This window comes from Artemia franciscana, chromosome 3 (genome assembly GCF_032884065.1).
Source record: "Artemia franciscana chromosome 3, ASM3288406v1, whole genome shotgun sequence".
Lineage (NCBI taxonomy): Eukaryota > Metazoa > Arthropoda > Branchiopoda > Anostraca > Artemiidae > Artemia > Artemia franciscana.
This window is the reverse complement of record NC_088865.1, coordinates 25916108-25937305: the sequence shown is the minus strand read 5'-3', so window position 1 is coordinate 25937305 and position 21198 is coordinate 25916108. Positions and strand designations below refer to the sequence as shown.

Genomic DNA, 21198 nt, shown 5'->3' with positions numbered 1-21198 from the left:
TTGCCTTTTCAAATAGTTTAGATAATACCGATAAAATTGAAATTTGCCTGTAGTCGTTAATTTGGCATGTATCTCCATTCTTAATGTATATTATCTGACTTTTTTTTCAGTTCTTTGGGAATAACTCCTTTTTAAATGAAATGTTCAGCAGAAAAAGAAAAAACATTACAAATAACCGGGAAAATTGATTTTAATGCTCTTTTCGATATTCTAAGAACTCACGAGGATTTGGAGGGACCAAGCAATTTAAATGCTTTTTCTAACTCATGCTTTTGTATCATATCATCCTGAGTATAAACTGAGTTAACTGTACCAAGTAAATTAAGGTTTTTAGTTGTTTCAATTGGTCTAGGATTATTATTAATTATTAATTAGGATTAATTTGCCGAGATATACTTGAAGCAACGTCTAAAACAAGTGAAAAATCCGTTAGCTATATCTGCATCCTCTTTTTTGTAATTTTTTCTTTGGGTTGTTTCTTATCAGGTGAAAGTACCCATTTATTATTGTCGATGTTGCTCGTATATTATTCTTATTTAATTCAAAAACGGAATAATGATAATTTTTTTTTATTCTCGTTTCTTTTTGTTAGTAGCCTGGTATTCCTTTCAAGTTTATTATTTCCAAACGAAGGGAATTTTATTTTCTTTATGTAAAGTCTATTTCTCAATTTTATATAGGAGGTTGTGATTAATAGGAGGTTGAAACCTCTGAAACAAGGTTTTCTGATACGCTGAATATGATTTTGTGATTTTCATCATGATTCTTCGACTTTTAGGGGTTTTTCCCCTTTTTGCAAAATCAAGCAAGTTTTCTCTGGCTCTTTCTCCTTGATGTATAACACTAAACTTAATGAAACTTGTATATTTGGAATTGGCATAATAAACCAATTCTTTTTATGTATCTATCGGTATCAAAATTCCATTTTTTTAAGTTTCAGCTACTATTGAGCCGCGTCGCTCCTTATTTACAGTTTGTTAACACGAAAAAAAAATTCTGAAAAAGAAGTTCTTCAAAGAAAAGTAAAGGCCATATTAAACTTAAAATCAGCAGAAATAAAAATTTATAATAATTGAAACTCGAGACTATCAGAAATTGCAATTAAAGAATAAATGAAACCCAAAACGAACAGAATTTAAATAAACTATCATAGCAAACAAACATACAACAGGTACTAATAGAAGTGATTAAGAAAATCATTAAAAGAGTAAAATTTGAATTTAATATGCGAATCAAGTTTAAAAAGAACGAAAACCACTACAAACAAGAGTTTGGCTATGGCCCCTTATCCTAGCTGTAAAAGTATAAAGCCTACTGCGTCAATTACGCTTTATTGAAAACTGTATGGGTCATGAACAGTCTTGTAACGAACTAATAAAATTGAACTGAATATATGATGTAAAATTATACTAATTACTGAACGCTCATTAGTTCAAGATTTTATTTCATTACAATTTTCATTTTATTTTCTGTGTTGTATCAAGTACGAAAGATAAGACAAGATAATACTTATTTTCAAAAGACTATCACAAGCTTTATAGAGCCGAATTCGCTTTATATGTCAGTAAAAGCTAAGAAAAAAAAAATTCAAAACAGTACATTAAGTCAAACCCTTAAAGAAATTAAAAAAGCAAAATCATCAAAGATAAAGGGCAAATCAGTAAACTTAACAATTAAATTAAAAAAACATTGCAGTAAATCAAAGAAATAAAAACGGCAATAGAGGAAAAGGGGAATTTGGCAAGTACATAATCCCGAATTATTATTAAGGTGTTCCAGAATAAAGGGTATAAAACTTTTACGAAACCTCTCTGTAACAGCATGGATTGGAGAGTAAGTTGGGACTGCTAAGGAGGCTGACCGGGGAAGTCGGAGTCTAATGGGATTGTGAAAATTAGGGAGTAAGTCCTCAGTAAGGGGATTGGAAATGACTGATTTAGCGAAAAGCAGGCAAATTTTTTCCCTCCTTTCTTTTAAGGTGGTGAGGCGTGTAGCTTTAAGGAGGAAGGAGTATGGAATTTTGCCTTCTTTGTAAATGATCCTGAGCGAACGCTTTTGGACCGACTCTATTTTGTCACTAAGTTCATTTGAAAGTTGCGAATGCCAGACCGGACATGCATATTCCAATAACGGCCTGATAAAGGATAAGTAAATAAGGAGGGAATGTATGTTAGGACAATTAAATTTGTTGAGCTGCTTAAAAATGGATAGTGAAACATTTGCTTGTTTAACAATGTTGGAAACATGTGTGTCCCACTCATTAGAAATTGTGAAACCAAGAAGCTTAACATGTTTCACTAGCATTTCGCGTGGGATCGGGTCGCAAAAAGCAGGAATAGATTTCAAGAAGTTGATCGTCATTGTCTGTGATTTAGTGGGATTTACTGTCATATTTAGATTCTTAGATTCATCCGAACATTGGGTTAGGATTTCAACGGGATCACTTTTAATATTCCTATGACATACTTCAAGGATCGACAAGTCATCCTCATATTTCCATCTTTGGGGGGATTCCTTGCCAATTTCGTTAATCATAACAAGAAATAATAGTGGTCCCAATAAGGTTCCTTGAGGTATTCCACAGTACCTAGGGAGGGGGTTAGAGAAGATATTTTTGTATTTTACAACTTTTGATCTGTTTGAAAGGAACGATGTAACACTATTTACTAAAAGTGGGTCAATTTCAAAGTTATCATGCAGTAAACGAATTAGGATATTGTGGTCAACTAAGTCAAACGCTTTTTGGAAATCGACTAAAACCAGATTTAGCCTAACATTTGGTTTCTCTAGTTCACTTAGGATCGTGTGAATCAAGTGTACAAGGTAATGGGCGGTGGAGGTTTTTCTCAAATTACCAAACTGTCGGATGTCAATGCGTGGTATAATTTAATTTTAAGCCAGTCACAAAGGAACCCTTCGTAGAGCTTAGAAAAAACTGGAGCGAGTGTAATAGGACGCATGTTGGTTATAGTCAGACTGGAAGATTTCTTTGGGATGGGTGTTATAAAACCTAGTTTCCAGCAACTTGGGAATTTACCAGATTTTGTAATTTGGTTAAAAATATCAGATAAAGGTCCAGCAATTGTGTCTGAAAAGGCTTTAATCAAGTCAATTGGGATGTCTAATGGGCAAATACTTGATTTTTTGAGCTTTCGGATTTTATTTATAATATCGGAGGGAGAAATTTGGGGGAAAGAGGCCTTACCATTGCAATATTCAGAAGCTACCTTTCTCAATTTTCTCTTCAAGAACTTTCTTAGATCATTAGCCTGTGTGATATGTCCTTGCTTGAACAAATTGATTTTTTTTCCTTATTAGTTTTTTAAAAGTCGCAGTAATGTATGGTTTATGGTTTATCGGTAGAACATATTTTATTTTTCTTCACCGGAAAATGGGCTCCATAATTACTCTGGAAAATGGGCAGCCTTGAAGTCGACATCATTTGTTTGGTACACAGGGGACCAATTTTCACTAGTGATCCAAGAGCCAAAATTGTGGAGTCCTGAGTCAATTAGTGGTGTAAAGACGGTTTCAGTAGTAGTAAAGGAATGTTTAACTATAGCTGTTGGAGATAGGAGTAGGCTAAAGTGGTAACTACCTCCGAGAGGGGGAAGAATCGTGACGGGTCTGTAGAAATTTGACATATAGGTGCATATTAAATCAAGAGTAAAATTGCCTTTTTTAGTAGGGACTTTTATAATTTGTTTTAAACTAAAAGTATTACATGTAGACTCAAGTTTTAATTCATTTGCATCACCTAAGAGGAAAATTTCAGCATTTGGGTATTTAGATAGTACATAGTCAGCACTGCCATGCAATTTTTCAATAAAATTAATTTTTTCAGCCGCTCTCTGCCCAGGAGAGTAGTAAAAACAACATAGGACAAATAAAATTAATTTTTTCAGTCGCTCTCTGCCCAGGAGAGTAGTAAAAACAACATAGGACAATCAAATTGAAAGGACGTGGTAAGACCTTAGGTCGAACACAAACCCACAAAATTTCATCAAAGGGAGTAAGACAAGGAACTAATATTTCTGAAGGATAAAAATCATTACGGACAAAGAAAAGAATTCCACCCCCTTTATTACCAAGAGGGTGGGTTTCGGGTTTGAGTTTAATAAACTGGGAAAAATTATTCATTTTTAACATGTGTGTATTTTGAGCGTGTACTTCAGTAATAGTGATTATGTCTGATCTATATATTTTAGAAAAGGAGTCTAATTCATTAAGTTTTTCAAAATTAAGACTTTCATCGTTGCTTAACAAAAGTGTGGGAAATTTAAAACGACCTGCAAAGGTACCATTTTTACACTTGGCTTTATTTAAATTACAAATGGGTACAGGGGGTGCGGTGGGATTCGTAGCGGGGGCCAGATTAATGTAGTCAGAACAAGGGACTGAGGGAGCACATTTTACTTTTACAGGATGACTATTGGAGTCAACATCGATAGATGAATTATTAGAGTAAGAGAAGGATTTGTCTTGGGGATCTGGAGGTGGGGGGACGGGCAATGATATGGATGAAGCACGAGGAGAACAATTAGAATTTATTACAAGACAATCAATTTCTTCTAATAGCGAAAACCTGTTACTAAGCGGGATGGCTGATGTGAGTTGCTGTTGTTCAGTGGGAGTGCTGTCTGGTGGTGTAAACGAGACTGAGGCGGGGGAATTGGGTTGGGTAGACACGGAGGGGGAAACGAAAAAGTGTGCGAGGGACTTTGAGTGGGTACGTAAAACTCCGGCCTGTGGTACGCGGGAGAAGTCGGACGCGTTCGGGAGAGCTCCAGAGGAACTGAGTTGTAATGATCTTGGTACAGGTGGCTGCGAGCTGAAATCATAATCGGAAAGGGTCGGGCCTCCCTCTGAAATCCTTCCCGTTTTTTGTCAAATTCTTAGAACTAACATCGTACCCATGCAAAGGTATAGCTTGTGGCTTAGAGAATAACCTACTAAAAGACTTTGGTATAAAAAAATGATACTTGTCACAACCGAAACAACGACCCGACATAAAAACAGAACAAATTGAAACATGGTCAAATGAGTACGAACTTTTATTGCAAGAGCCCGTCAGAAAATATTTACAAATATGGAGCCGATTACACATTTTCCCGTGGTTACATTTTGCACGTAAAAAATCCTTGCAAACTGATTTCGTTTTTTTTATTTTCAATTACACGCTGATCACCATTTTTTCCAGCTAATTCTTCCGTTCCCTTCACTTTCATATGCCAGAAGTTTCTCATAAACAATTTCAATATCTGCATCGAATTTCGTAGTAGCCTTATTAGTCTTTAAAACAAAAGTGTCAATATTTTTAATATATTTCATTTTTCAGTAAAGCGGCAGTTTTACTTTTACTGTTAGGGAAGGGGTCAGTAGCCAAACTCTTGTTTGCGATGATTTTTGTTCGTTCTAAGCCTGATTTGCATATTCAGTTTAAGTTTTACAAATTTTAATGATTTATTTAATCATTTATGTTAGTACCTATATTTTTGTTTGCTATGATTAAGCATTTAATTTGTGTTCGACTATGGTTTTATTTATTCTTTAACAGTAAAAGATTTTTTGTTTGTTTTAAGCTTGATTTGCATATTCAATTTAAGTTTTACTCGTTTTAAAATTAATCTATTCATTTATATGGTACCCGTTGTATGTTTATTTGCTATGATTGCTTATTTAATTTCCGTTCGTTTTGGGTTTCATTTATTTTTTAATAATAATTTTTGGTCGTTTTTAGTTTGAATTGTTATAGATTTCTGTTTCTGCTTATTTTAAGTTTGATATAGCCTTTACTGTTCTTTGGAAAACTTTCTTTTTTGGAAACTTCTTTTAATTATATTTCTGTCCGTTTTTTTTACTGCCAAAGTTTCAAGTTTTTCAAAATTTCCTATTTTAAAATTTTTTTTAACATAAATGTTTCATGGAAGTATCAAAACCAGTATCAAAGTCACAATATCAAAGTAAAAAAGTATCAAAGTAAAGAAAGTATGAAAGTAAACAAAGCATCAAAGCAAACAAAATATCAAAGTAACAGCTAGCAGTTTGCATAGCTTACAGCCCTTGTGCCGTAAACAAAAGTTGCACCGTAAACAGTAAATCCAAGTATCAAAGTAAAGAAAATATGAGAGTAACAATAAGCAACTGGCATAACTCACAGCCCTTTCCTTGGGAGTTGGAGGGGCTCAACCTCAGAGGCATAGCTGTTTGGCCTTTGGATCATTTTGAAGAAAATGGGTATATCACAACTTTGACTGGACGCCTTTGGGGGAAAGAGGGAAGGGTTGGTCGCCCTCTGGTTGGTCGCCAACCTCTAAGCTGTAGTTATTTGAGTTTGGACTATTTTGAACAAAATGACTATTTCAAAATTTTATTCAGATTCATTTGGTGTAAAAAGTGCGCGAGAGGGGGGGGGGAATGATTACTTTCTGATTACTTTTGACTCTTAAAATGGGAAGAGAAATTTCGATTTCCAATCGAACGAGCCACCTCCAAAGTTTATACGACCACGCTTTCATAAAAACCTTGTATGTTAGCGATGGGTAATTAGCATAATTTAAAGCTCTTTCCGGGGGGGCTAAAGGGAGATTCAAACCGGGAGCTATAGTTATTTCACATTTGGACTATTTTGAACTAAATTGCTATCTAAAAATTTCGATCCGATACATTTTCCGAAAAGAGGGCATGGGGCACTATTTGTCCTTCGATCACTTTTGACTCTTAAAAAGGAACTATAACTTTTAATTTCAATCAAATAAGCTTCCTCCAAAGTCTATACGACCACAACTCTCATAAAAACCTTTTACACCCCTGAGGCACAACTTTAAACCTTTGCTCCGCACTTTGGGGATTATGTCTCCCTTGAACCTTCAAATTTTATGCGACCATCCCCTTACATAAAAACTAACATGCCCCTGGGGAATAACTTACAAACCTTGACCCCGGGATTTGTGAGGTTGTGTCAACCCCAGAGGCTTTGTTATAGGATATGTGAAGGATTTTAAATGAAATGGATATCTAAAAATTTAGATTAAACTAATTTAGGGGAAAAGGGCGTGCAGGGAACAAATTGGCCTCTGATTACTTTTAACTCTCAAAGTGAAACTGCAACCATCGTTTTCTAATCAAGAGAGCCCGCTCTGAAGATTATTCTACCAATCCTTCTATAAAAACTCTATGTGCCCCTGAGGTATAGCTTACAACACTTGCCCCAGGGCTCTGGGGGGTTGTGTTGGCCCGAAGTTTTTTTTATTTGATCCTTGGACTGTTTTGAACAAAATGGTAATCTCTAAATTTTGATTAGATGCATTCGGGGGAAAGTGGACATGGGGTAGGGGGGAGGAACCCTTCCGTAATATCCTCATATACCCCAGTGACTTTCAACATGTGCCCTCGGGCTCTGGGGAGTTGTTGTGACCCAGGAGTTTGTTATTTGACCTTTGAACTATTTTGAACTATGTTCCTATCAAATGAGCCCCTCTGAAGTTTATATGACCACGCTTTCCATAAAAACCATATGTACCCTCGGGGCATAAATTACAGAACTTACGCCCGGGTTCTGGGGGGTTGTGTCGAACCCGGAGTTTTTTTTTATCTGATCATTGAGCTATTTGAACAAAATGGCTATCTTTAAATTTGGATTGGATGTATTTGTGGAAAGGAAGGTGTGGGGCCTAGTTGCCCTCCAATCACTTTTGACTCTTAAAAATGGAACTAGAACTTTCAATTTCCAATCAAATGAGCCCCATGCGAAGTTTATGCGACCACCCCTTCATAAAAACCTCATTTACCTCTGGGGCACAATCTTCAATACGTGCTCCCAGGGGGTTGTGTCGACTCCGAAGTTTTTGTTATTTGGTCTTTGAACTACTTTGAAGGAAATGGCTGTCTCAAAGTTTTGATTGGATGCATTTGGGGAAAATAGGCGTAGGTCGGGCTAGTTTCCCTCCAATCGCTTTTCACTGTTGAGCTAGGCACTAGAGTTTTAAATTTTCAATCAAATGATCTCCCTCTGAAGTTTAAGCGTCCACCCCTTCGGTAAAAATTTATATACCCCCAGGGCATAACTTTCAACATGTACCCCTGGGCTCTGTGGGTTGTGTCGACCCGGAGTTTTCTATCCGATCTTTGAGGTATTTTGAGCAAAATGGGTCTCAAAATTTTTATCAGATGTATTTGGGGAAAGAGGGGGTGAATGGGGTCTAGGTGCCCTCTGGCCACTTTCGCCCCTCAAAAAGCGGATGTAACTTTCAATTTCCAATTAAATGAGCCTCCTTTGAAGTCTATACGACCTGCCCTCTTATATAAACCTTATACAACCCCGGGGTTTAACTTTCAACACGTGCCCCTGGATGTCGGGGGTTTTTGTCGAACCCGGAGTTTTTTTTCATCGGATCTTTGAACTATTTTGAACAAAACTACTATCTCAAAATTTTGAGGGACATTTTGGGAAAAGAGACCTTGGAGGGGGAACAGTTACCCTCCGATCACTTTTTACTCTTAAAAGAGGCATTATAACTATCAATTTCCAATCAAATGAGCATCCTCTGAAGTTTATACGACCACCCCTTCCATATGAAGTGCCTCTGGAAAAAAATAATAGATAATGCCAGAACATTGGAGCCTTATGACCTGTATTGGCTCTGAACCTTAAATGATAAAGTGATGTAAAATAAGATAAAAATCTACCGTTTAGAATTTGGTCGCTCATTTTTTCTGCCATTTTGTGCGCTCACGATATATTGCTCAGCTGTAACTTAGAAGCTCAAATGCGCAAGAGGCTCAGTGTCCTTGCATTATTTAAGAAACTACAAAAACTTCAGGATTCTAAAGATAATTTTACTTCCAAATAATTCAGTAAATTAATGGGTTAAATAATGCTATTTAATCGATACGCAAGACTTTCAACTTTTGCAATGCATAATCAGGATTTAAGTGTGCAATAAAATGAATATTTCAAATAATCTTATTAATCATTTCAAAGTGGAGTTTAAATCACTCTTTAAGTTGATGAGATTCAAGATTCTGTTTACCTAAAGACAGTAAAGCCTATTATATAGAATTTGTTCATGTATAACTTGCTCATTCAATCTAAATATAACACAAGTCCAAAGTTTTGCTCAAATGATTTAATAAAAGATTAAGATTCTAATTCCAAATTCTTCTCTATATCTTAGTTCCATAACTAATGAACAAACTCAACAGGAAAGACCTATCATGTACAGCTTCGCCGAAATCTAGATTAAGTTACGAAACTAGGTCATTAATTGATGGTAACCTTCTCTCTTTCAAGTTTATAAAAACGTTATATAAGTGAATTGAATATACAAAAAAATGAAAATGGAAAACAACGAAAACTTCGGTTACAAGACATGTGAAAACGAGTACAACGAAACATACGGTTAGAAGATACGGTAACGAGCATCAATAATTGTGTATTTTTTCTAGTGGTGTCATATCGAACTAATGGTCCTGTAAGATCGGAAGAGTCTCATTCATGATATCATGAAATTTCTATTCAAAATAAACCTGCATAAAGCAGGGTAACTTAGGAGAAAATACCTAGGCATTTTTTTCAGTCGATCGTTTTGAATTAAACTTGTAGAGCGTCAATCAACTAAAACAAAAAGAAATAGACAGAAAAACTGTCTTCTTTGTAATCAGTTTTAAATGTCTGACACATACCTGTAATGTGTGAAGGAAAGAGCATTATGAGGAAGAAAGGACGCTGCCAAAAAATAAATTTGCATAAATAATATGAATTAGAAGAAACCAAAATTTCTCGTGAGTTCATCTACGAGAAAGGAAAGTATTCCTAACCAAACTTGGTGCAAATCCAGAGCTGGACTCATAGCTGCACCTTACTATGATCAGACATGGCCTCACTGAGAGGAGAAGGGCTTAGTGATGTCAAAATATCTTAATAACCTAATCACAAGACAGGCCTATGGATATTTAACCAAACCTGGTCAACAGCTAATGTCATAGTTTTCGAGTGTCCTTGTTTTTTAACTTCTTTAATGAAATGATTATATTCTTGTTTTATGCATCAATTAGAGTGACTTCTGGGATCGCAATAAAATTCGACAGAGATTTGATGCTGTCGCTTTCTTGCTCACTCATTTAGGAACTTCTTATCCAAATTGGCGATTTTTGTTGCTGCACAATTGTGGTCAACCTTGTGGTTGCTACAAAATTTGCCAGGAAACTTGTATAGTGGTTGTCGTTTTATTTTGCCCTTGTTTCTAATTATATTAGTTTCTGATTTTTTTTTATTTATTTTATCTGATTTCTGTTTCCAGGATCAGTTTTAGAGTGTGACGTTCTATCATGGATATTAGCTTCAGGGGCACTGCTTCTTGGAGTGGGAATGTATTTTGCTCCTGAATCTCCGTCTTGGCTGATACTACACGGACGCGAAAATGAAGCTCGTGCATCTTTAAAACTTTTGAAAAATCTTCAGGATCCCTCAAACCCATGCATAACAGAACATATCAATAAAGTTAAAGAAATTCTCACTGATCGGGATACTAACAGTAACCAGACCAATTATACTGAATATTTAAAAGAATCAGTCAAATTTCAAAATCTTCGCCCGTTTTTCTTATCCCTTACAATTATGTTTTTTGAAGAGTTCTGTGGTATTAGCACCATTATTTTTCATAGTGGGACAATCTTCAAAAACTCTGGTAGTAACATTGACCGACATCTATCCAGCATAGTAGTTGGGCTGGTACAGCTTGTATTTACTTGTATAGCTATGCTTATAGTTGATAAGACAGGACGACGGAAACTACTCCTGCTGTCTTCGTCAATAATGCTAATATCATTAGTTCCAATAAGTGTATATTTTCAACTAAAAAATGTTGGATATGAATCTATTGGAAATATACATTGGATACCCCTAGTGAGTTTAATATTTTTTATGGTTGGATTTTCTCTTGGCTATAATACTTTACCCTATCTAATAATGAGTGAAATACTACCTTCCAAGTTTCGAAACTTATTCAGTGCTATAATTGCATCGTTTAATTTATTTTGTTTATTTTTAACAGTATTTTTTTACCCTATTATGGTTGACCTAGTTGGTGAGCATGGTGTTTTCTGGCTCTATACGATGTGCTGCTTTATTAGTATTATATTTGTTTATTTTTTCCTACCTGAGACCAAAGGTAAATCTTTGGAAGAAATTGAAATGATGTTCCGACCAATGAAAAAAGTTGAAGTTCAAGAAAACAAAGCGTTTGAGTGCGATGCCGTTATGTAATAACTTTTTTTTATATTGTACTTTCTAGTTTGTAATTGTTTTTTAATTATCGATATTATTTAAGAGTTTTTTAACATTTGACAATAAATTTGCATCAATAATGATCACCTTGCATAGTGGCCAAATATTATAGGAGATTGGGGCCAATCATATTCTAAGCGATAGTACAGGTTCTGTGCGTTTACACAGATTATGTTAAGAGAGATGATTTTTATCCTGGTCTTATCACATTGAACGGATGCTCGTCCCAAGGTTTTGAGATGTATTATTTGATTGTGAATTCTGAGTTCTAACACTTATTTAAAATAACAAAACGAATCGAGAAACCCTCTTCTAACGTCCAATTTGTGCATCTGTAGCCTCAAATGACATCGAAACAAATTTTCAAACAAAAGCAGTAAAACAAGGCTTTGAGGGATGACATGGTATAAAAAGAACAAGAGAAAAAGCTACCAAAAATTCAAATAGGTCCCTTTCAAAACAGATTCTTATAAATACATTTTAGTAATATACTGGCAAAAAAAAAAAAAAAAAAAAAAAAAAAAAAAAAAAAAAAAAAAAAAAAAAAAAAAAAAAAAGAAGAAAAACTAAAACCAACAGAGTCATGCTTACTGTTACAGTAGCTAGTAGGCCTTCTGGTACTTTTGCGACGATAATACCAATCATGAAAATAGCAGCTTCAAGCCAAGTATATCCATATAAAAATGAAATTACAGCAAATACATTTAAATTGTCAAAGGTGTTTTCTATAGGGTGTTGGCTTGTGAGATGTTTCAAACAGGCTAAATTGGATACTTAGGTCTACTTTTGCAGTATTAGCAGAGTTTTTAACTAGTTTTCTTATTCATTTAAATTGTCAAAGGTGTTTTCTATAGGGTGTTGGCTTGTGAGATGTTTCAAACAGGCTAAATTGGCTACTTAGGTCTACTTTTGCAGTATTAGCAGAGTTTTTAACTAGTTTTCTTATTCATTTAAATTGTCAAAGGTGTTTTCTATAGGGTGTTGGCTTGTGAGATGTTTCAAACAGGCTAAATTGGATACTTAGGTCTACTTTTGCAGTATTAGCAGAGTTTTTAACTAGTTTTCTTATTCATTTAAATTGTCAAAGGTGTTTTCTATAGGGTGTTGGCTTGTGAGATGTTTCAAACAGGCTAAATTGGCTACTTAGGTCTACTTTTGCAGTATTAGCAGAGTTTTTAGCTAGTTTTCTTATTCATTTAAATTGTCAAAGGTGTTTTTCTATAGGGTGTTGGCTTGTGAGATGTTTCAAACAGGCTAAATTGGATACTTAGGTCTACTTTTGCAGTATTAGCAGAGTTTTTAACTAGTTTTCTTATTCATTTAAATTGTCAAAGGTGTTTTTCTATAGGGTGTCGGCTTGTGAGATGCTTCAAACAGGCTAAATTGGCTACTTAGGTCTACTTTTGCAGTATTAGCAGAGTTTTTAACTAGTTTTCTTATTCATTTAAATTGTCAAAGGTGTTTTCTATAGGGTGTTGGCTTGTGAGATGTTTCAAACAGGCTAAATTGGATACTTAGGTCTACTTTTACAGTATTAGCAGAGTCTCTAATAAGTTTTCTTCTTCATTTAAATTCTCAAAGGTGTTTTCTATAGGGTGTTGGCTTGTGAGATGTTTCAAACAGGCTAAATTGGCTACTTAGGTCTACTTTTGCAGTATCAGCAGAATTTCTAATAAGTTTTCTTATTCATTTAAATTATCAAAGGTGTTTTTTATAAGGTGTTGGCTTGTGAGATGTTTCAGACAGGCTAAATTGGCTACTTAGGTCTACTTTTGTAGTACCAGCTGAATTTCTAATTCTGCACATACACTTCAAGTAAGAAAAATACTTATCTCTATAGTCAGAATTGCATCCTGAATCCAAAGTTATTGTGCATTTGCATCAGAAAGGAAATTAATATTCACCATATACAGACCTAGCCTATACCAATTTAGGGTATATATTTGCACGTTAGTGAGTATATGTGTATGTATGTGTATATGTGTGTATGTGTATGTGTATGTGTGTATGTATATGTATGTATATGTATGTATATATATATATATATATATATATATATATATATATATATATATATATATATATATATATATATATATATATATATGTATATATGTAAGCCCTATAGATAGGTAGAGTAGCTCCATAGGAGGCTTAGGCCAAGTAGGACCTTGTCCCAGTGGGGCCCATAATAGAAACTGGGAAACCCTCCCCTGGGGGTCATAATTTCAGGTGGAGGAGGAAGAAGGCCCCTCAAATGTACACTCAGCAGGGCCAACTGCCGTGTTCACGCGTCAGATGAGTTACAAACCTTCTCCCAGTAATGGGTTAAATTGCATGGTGAAGCAGAACACCATCGTGGGAGGATCCTCTATAGGAGGACAACTGCGGCAGGGCGTAAGATCCAGATTTATGGACAACGGCCTCTGTAAAGGGCTGCCTCGACCCTTTCGGGGTACCTGCAAAACTGGGAAACTTGCGGTCAATTTTTCCCACTTGAGGAGTGGAGCCCCTCGAGGAAATTATAGCCTAGTAAACAACACAGCACTCGTACGGGATTCTGATTATTGGATAGTTTTCTGGGCTTGGTTTGTTTTGATGGGCGTTTTCGGGCTGAAAAACCTCTTCCTAGCTAATTTATCTACTATGGGCTGCCTCCCCGTAGTAGCATAATATTTGTAGGCATGAATATATAATGAGTCGGAGGTAATAGGCTTGGGACTGTCTGTGCAGGATTTCGACTCTTGTTGATAGAAGAGCATCGCCAAGTGCTGAAAACCATGTTGTGACCAAGATGGGCCCAGGATTGCACAAAGCCTCCAACTTACTGGAGGTCCCAGGGACTTCTTGCTGTCCGGTTCTAAGCCGGCTTAAGCGCTTCGGTGTAGACTTGAGAAGATATGTTGGTCCCCATCCTGCACTGGTATCCGGGATCACTGCTTTTCTTGAGGCCAAAATAATTTCAAAGATTTAAAGAACATGAAAATTGGAACTTGGAATGTTACGACGTTAAAAAATGACTATCGCATCGACATTTTGACTGACGAATTCAGACGGTTTGAACTGGATTTATTAGGAGTTTCAGAAACTCATATCCCAGGGGTAGGAAGCATGAAATTAGGTGACATAGAATTTGTTTACTCAGGAAGGAAGGATGGGGTACATAGACAGGGAGTAGGGCTCATGATGAATAAGGAAGCTGCTAAGTCTTGTTTAGGCTGGGAAGGTATTAATAATAGAATACTAATTGCTCATTTTATGACTAAAAAGTTTAGGGTATCAGTTATAGTAGTATATGCCCCCATTGAACCAACTGATGGAGATACTAGTGACTCAGATGAATTTTACTTACAGTTACAGGAGCAAATAGACAGGGTACCAGGTAGAAATATGGTGTTTTTGCTAGGAGATTTTAATGCCCAGGTTGGTAGAAATAGGGATAGATGGTATCCTAGCCTAGGTAATTTTGGTGTAGGAAAAGAAAACAGTAATGGCTATGGGCTTTTGCAATTTTGTAGGTATAACAACCTAGTTATAACCAATACGGTGTTTGGTCACAAAATGGCCCATAAGTTGACATGTTTTTCACGTGATGGTAAGACAGAAAACCTTATTGATTATTTTATTATAAACCGAAGACTTTCAGGATCAATACAAGATCCTAGGGTGTATAGAAATGCTGCTATTGATGTTAAATGTAAAGACCCCCATCTGGTAGTGTCTAAGGTTAATTTAAAGCTGAAATTTCGGAAGAGTAACTCCCTCCTGGGAAGTTATGATGTTGGTAGACATCAGGATGAAAATTTGAGAAAAAAATTCCAGGAACAGTTGAGTACTAAACTTGAGGGTTTAAAATTTGACAATGTGGAAGATGGATGGAATAATTTCAGAAAAACAATTTGTGAAGTTGCTGATGGTGTCCTAGGGAAGAGTGCTAAGACAGCAACTAGGAATGTTAGTGAAAAAGCTTTAGGTTTAATAGAGAGTAGAAGGGGTTTGTATAAGAATTATCTGAGCGATAGGTCGTATGAAAACAAAAGGAATGTAAAGAAAGTGGAGAAAGCATTAAAATATGAACTAAGGAGATGTGAAATGGAGGCGATGGATAAAATTGCTGAGGATCTGGAAGATGCGGCTAGACGGCATAATAGTAAAATATTATACTGGCATGTTAATAAATTGAAAGGGAGTAGCCGATCCGGACTAGTCCCAGTTAAAGATAGAAATGGGGTCACAATTAGTGATAAGGAAAAAGTTAAAGAAAGATGGGTGGAACATTTTGAGAATGTGCTAAACCGAGATACAGTTGCAGGAAAAGATATAGATGAAAATGAAAAAGTTTGTGATACCTTGGATGTGAAGGAAGATTTGTTTAGTGAGGAAGAATTAGCGACAGTACTAGAAGGATTAAAAAATAATAAGGCCCCAGGTGCTGATAGTATGATTAATGAGTATATTAAATATGGTGGCTCTGAGGTTAGGAATAAGCTACTGAAGATTATGAACATGATTTTTGAAAAAGGGGAAGTACCCAATGATTTTAGGAAAACCTTAATTAAACCACTGTATAAGAAAGGTGACAAGAGTGAATATTGGAATTATCGAGGCATTAGTCTGGTCTCTGTAGGTAGCAAATTACTGAGTAATATGATACTTTTTAGACTGAGACATGCTGTAGACAAAGTTTTAAGGGAAGAACAATGCGGTTTTAGAAAAGGTAGAGGATGTGTCGACCATGTTTTCACTCTTAGGTTAATAATTGAGAAGTCCCTTCGTTGTCAAACACCTTTGGTCCTTAGTTTTATCGATTATGAGCAAGCTTTCGATTCTGTTGATAGAACAGCGTTAACAAAGGTCTTATCGTTATATGGTATACCAGAAAAATACATTAAAGTGATTTGCGCTATGTACGAGAATAATACTGCTGCGGTTAAGGTAGGAAATGAGGTTAGCAACTGGTTTTGTATTAAATCAGGAGTTAAGCAGGGTTGTGTTCTATCCCCCTTTATATGGATCATTTTGATGGACTTCGTCTTAAGGAGCACAGGAAAGGCAATTGGAGACCATGGAATCAAATGGGGAGGAAGAACGCTCCTGGACTTAGATTATGCTGATGATTTAAGCATATTAGATGAAAGTGTGAGCAAAATGATTGAATTTTTAGAGGTTTTACGAGTTCAGGGTGCTAAAATAGGCTTGAAAATTAATGTTAAGAAGACTAAGTCACTAAGGTTAGGAATAAGTGAAGATGAACAGGTGACCTTAGGTAACGAAAAGATTGATCAGGTTGGGAGCTTCAGTTACCTTGGTAGTATTATTAGTAAAGATGGTGGGAGCAGTGAAGATGTTAAAAGTAGAATAGCTAAAGCTCAGGGTGTTTTTTCACAGTTAAAAAAAGTTTGGAAGAATAGAACGATAAGCCTACAAACTAAGATTAGAATATTGGAAGCTACAGTGATGACAGTGGTCAAATATGGCTCTGAAGCATGGACACTCCGAAAAGCAGATGAAAATTTACTAGATGTTTTCCAGAGAAATTGCCTACGGATTGTTCTTGGTACCCGGCTGACTGACCGTATTTCAAACAGTAGGTTGTACGAAAAGTGTGGTTCAATCCCGCTTTCTGGGGCTATAATGAAAGAAAGGTTGAGATGGCTAGGCCACGTTCTACGGATGAAGGATGACAGATTACCGAAGATTGTCCTTTTTGGCCAACCGTCTGGGGCTACACGGAAAGCAGGTCGTCCTTGTCTGGGTTGGGAGGATGTCATAAATAAGGATTTAAAGGAAATGGGAATTTCCTGGGAGGGTGTAAAGAGGGAGGCTTTAAATAGATTAGGTTGGAGGAGGAGCGTGCGTAGCTGTGTTGGCCTCAGGCGGCTTGGTGCTGCAGTGAGTTATTAGTAGTAGTAGTAGATAACTAAGCAGCGATCCGTGTGTCTTCTATGTTTTTTTCTGGCTTCCTAAAATAAAACAGATGCTCGTAGAAACTCTTAGGCTGATTCTAATACAAATTAAAATTAATAGCGTTGAGCCAAAATGACTAAAGGGTATGCATCTACCTTCCAGTGCCCTTTTTATCCCAAAGTACCTTAAGAACCGATCAAGGCGAAATCTTAAGATAATAATTTGACTTAACCTGCTGGGAGTCCACAAACTTAGCCCCGGGGACGAAATGCTCATGTTGGGCATCAAGATCGTTCATCCCCACCACGAATGCCACAAACTATGCTCAACGTCTTTTTAAAAAAAACAGAAGTTCTATTAGCGCCTTTAGGAAAAATAAATATTGTACGTTTTTTTTAAATTAGAATCTCCTAAAATTCTAAATTAGAAATTTTAAAATTCTAAAATTAGAATCATTCTCCATTTCCATCGTCAGAGGCTCCAAAATTAAATTTTATTCTTCAAAAAAAGCTAAGATCTACTGCATGATTATAAAATAACATAGTAAACATCTACCTATTGGAGATTTTATTTCCACTATAGTTGGTGCTTACAAGTGTATGGGCTCCAGATTTTACAAATGATGTTTGATCTTCACCAAAGCTGATCGCGCAGAATTTTTGAAGTCTCAAGTTACAACTCTAAGGCTAACAACACTTTATAGAGATTCAAATCAAACTTGAATATGTAAGTATTGCATAGCAATAACCTAAACTTAGTTGTTACGAATTGCCGGCTAGAAATACAATTTAGAGGTCAGAAATATAAAAGTGAATATTCAAATATGGCTCAATAAGATGATGATTTTAAGCAACTAAATTCAGTGTCATATACTCAAACATTTTGTAGGTTATCGATGCCGCATTTTGATCAAAAATGGAATATAATATAATCGAATTGTTTGTTACAAGTATACATCATGCCTTTTTGACACTTAACGGAGAAAATAACATCTACTTTGCCCCCAATTTGTTTTTGACTTTATCCTTGGAGTACACATGTTTTTCCACCCTCCCTCCAAATTATTTTCTAACTTCCTGCAGGTCCCAACACCATACAATGCTTTTTTCACAGTTCTCTTTAAATATCATTTCAGAACATATTCTTTTCTTGGGGCTATCATTTCAGAACATATTCTTTTCTTGGGACTTTCCGACTTGGGTTTTGTTGTTGTTTCTTGTCCTTTTTAGGGGTTGAGTCATGCCTGAAGCTTATTGTTTTAGTGTAAAACAATATACAGGAAAAAGATATTTTTATTTCAATATTTTCATCTATTAAAGCTTAGATTGAAACTTTCAGTGCGATTGCTTCTGGTAACAAGTCAGAAAGTTCGTGGTAACGAACTGTAGTAAGGAGCGACCCGGCTCAATAGTAACCAAAACTCTAAAAAAATGAACTTTGATATCAATATCTACATCAAAAGAATCGCATTTTAATGCTGATTTTAAATATATAAGTTTCATCAAGTTTAGTCTTACCCATCAAAAGTTACGAGCCTGAGAAATTTTGCCTTATTTAGGAAAATAGGGAGAAACACCCCCTAAAAGTCGTAGGATCTTAACTAAAATGACACCATCAGATTCAGCGTATCAGAAAACCCTACTGTAGAACTTTCAAGCTCCTATCTACAAAAATGTGGAATTTGGTATTTTTTGCCAGAAGACAAATCACGGGTGCGTGTTTATTTGTTTGTTTGTTTTTTTTTTTTTTTTTTCTTTTCCCCAGGGGTCATCGTATAGACCAAGTGGTCCTAGAATGTCGCAAGAGGGCTCATTCTAACGGAAATGAAAAGTTCTAGTGCCCTTTTTAAGTGACCAAAAAAATTGGAGGGCATCTAGGCCCCCTCCCACGCTCATTTTTTTCCCAAAGTCAACGGATCAAAATTTTGAGAAAGCCATTTTGTTCAGCATAGTCGAAAACCATAATAACTATGTCTTTGGGGATGACTTACTCCCCCACGATCCCTGGGGGAGGGGCTGCAAGTTACGAACTTTGACCAGTGTTTACATATAGTAATGGTTTTTAGGAAGTGTACAGACGTTTTCAGGGGGATTTTATTTTGTTTGGGGGTGGGGCTGAGGGGGGGGGGATATGTTGGAGGATCTTTCTTTGGAGGAATCTGTCATGGGGGAAGAAAAATTCAATGACAAGGGCGCAGGATTCTCTAGCATTACTATAAGAAAACAATGAAAAATAAACATGAAAACGTTTTTTCAAATGAAAGGAAGAAGCAGCATTGAAACTTAAAACGAACAGAGATTATTACGCATATGAGGAGTTCTAAAAATACTTTAGCACAAAGAGCGAGGTATTTAGGAGGAGATAAATACCTTGCTCTCTATACTAAAGTATTTTTAGTAATTTCAACTATAAATAGGGTCATTCTTATAGGGGTCATTCTTAAAGAATTGGGACAAAACTTACGATTTAGTGTAAAGAGCGTGAATGAAATGAGTTGTCCCCTTCACAATCCCTCGCTCTTTACGCTAAAGTTTGACTCTTTGCCACAATTCTACTTTTTAAAACAATTAAAAGCTTTAGCGTAAAGAGCGAGGGATTGTGGAGGGGACAACTCATTTCATATACGGAGTAAACTAAGAGAAAGCCATTTAGCCAAAAAAAGAATTAATATACAAATTTCATTTTAATAATTTATGTGCGGAGAGCCAAAACCAAACATGCATTAATTCAAAAACGTTCAGAAATTAAATAAAAAAAAACTAATTTTTTTAGCTGAAAGTAAGGAGCGACATTAAAACTTAAAACGAACAGAAATTACTCCGTATATGAAATGAGTTGTCCCGTCCACAATCCTTCGCTCTTTACGCTAAAGTTTGACTCTTTGCCACAATTTTACTTTTTAAAACAATTAAAAGCTTTAACGTAAAGAGCGAAGGATTGTGGAGGGGACAACTCATTTCATATACGGAGTAATTTCTGTTCGTTTTAAGTTTTAATGTCGCTCCTTACTTTCAGCTAAAAAAAATTAGTTTTTTTTTATTTAATCAAGAAAAAGGACGGGTTAAGCTTCGAAATGTTTTTTGCTTAAAGTTCATTATTACACATCCATAAATACTGTGATATAGCGTGATTTTTATCGTATTGTATGCACTTATTACGATCCGACATGTCCCTTGGTATCCAGTGTCCAAAAAGTCATACCTCATCTTCAGGACAGTGATAAGTTCCTTCAAAATTGGAGACATTTAAATTCTTCTAAATGGAATGTAACTAAAACTCTCAGAATTTACCGACTAGCTGAGTTTTTGTTGTCAATGGTGCTTTTACTAAATTTTGTAATACGGAGTCAGTAATCAAAAAACGCGGATATTACCAACTAGCTGAGTATATGGTATCCGAAACTGTTTGAGTAAATTTTTTTATACATGGTCGGTAACTAAAACACTTGGAATTTACCAACTAACTAAGTTTGCTATACTTAAAAAGTGTTTATTAAATTTGTTGATGCAAAATCAGTAACTAAAGCACTCTGAATTGACAAAATAGCTGAGTTTGTTATACTTAAAAAGTACTTTTATTAGATTTTTTATACTCAGTCAGTAACTATTTTACGTTTCTGTGCCTCTTTGTATGTGCCTATGGGCATATGTGTTTGTTGGTGTTTCTATGTGTTTTTCTGTCCGCTCTACAAAGTCCGAAAATTTTCAATCATATCTCCAACCCACTTTTTTTTAAGATTTTCTTTTTTAACAGGGTCTATAAATAAAGATGGGTTAAGTTTACAGGTGTTTGTTGCTTAAAGTTCACTATTACTTATCAACAACTGGGATCCTACGATATAGCATACTTCTTTACTGTTTCATATGCACTTATCAAGGGCAAGTATATTCCCTTGGCACTTGAACAGTTACAATGACTATTTGCAACAACGACTACTTGTGGTTACTGCTTTGACTACTTTGAACTGTGACTACATGCGACTGTAATTACTTGCGACTACAACT

General features: G+C 35.7%; 1 protein-coding gene across 4 annotated transcripts in view; it reads left to right on the top strand.

Moving 5' to 3' along the window:
* LOC136025081 (facilitated trehalose transporter Tret1-2 homolog) overlaps nucleotides 1–11370 on the top strand; it is a 36675-nt gene extending 25305 nt beyond the window's left edge. For all 4 annotated transcript variants that reach the window (XM_065700798.1, XM_065700796.1, XM_065700797.1 and 1 more), the window contains one exon: nucleotides 10302–11370. In XM_065700798.1, the coding sequence (XP_065556870.1) occupies nucleotides 10302–11266 (965 nt within the window). In that variant the 3' untranslated portion in view covers nucleotides 11267–11370. The remainder of the gene's footprint in view (nucleotides 1–10301) is intronic.
* The last annotated feature ends 9828 nt before the right edge of the window (nucleotides 11371–21198 follow it).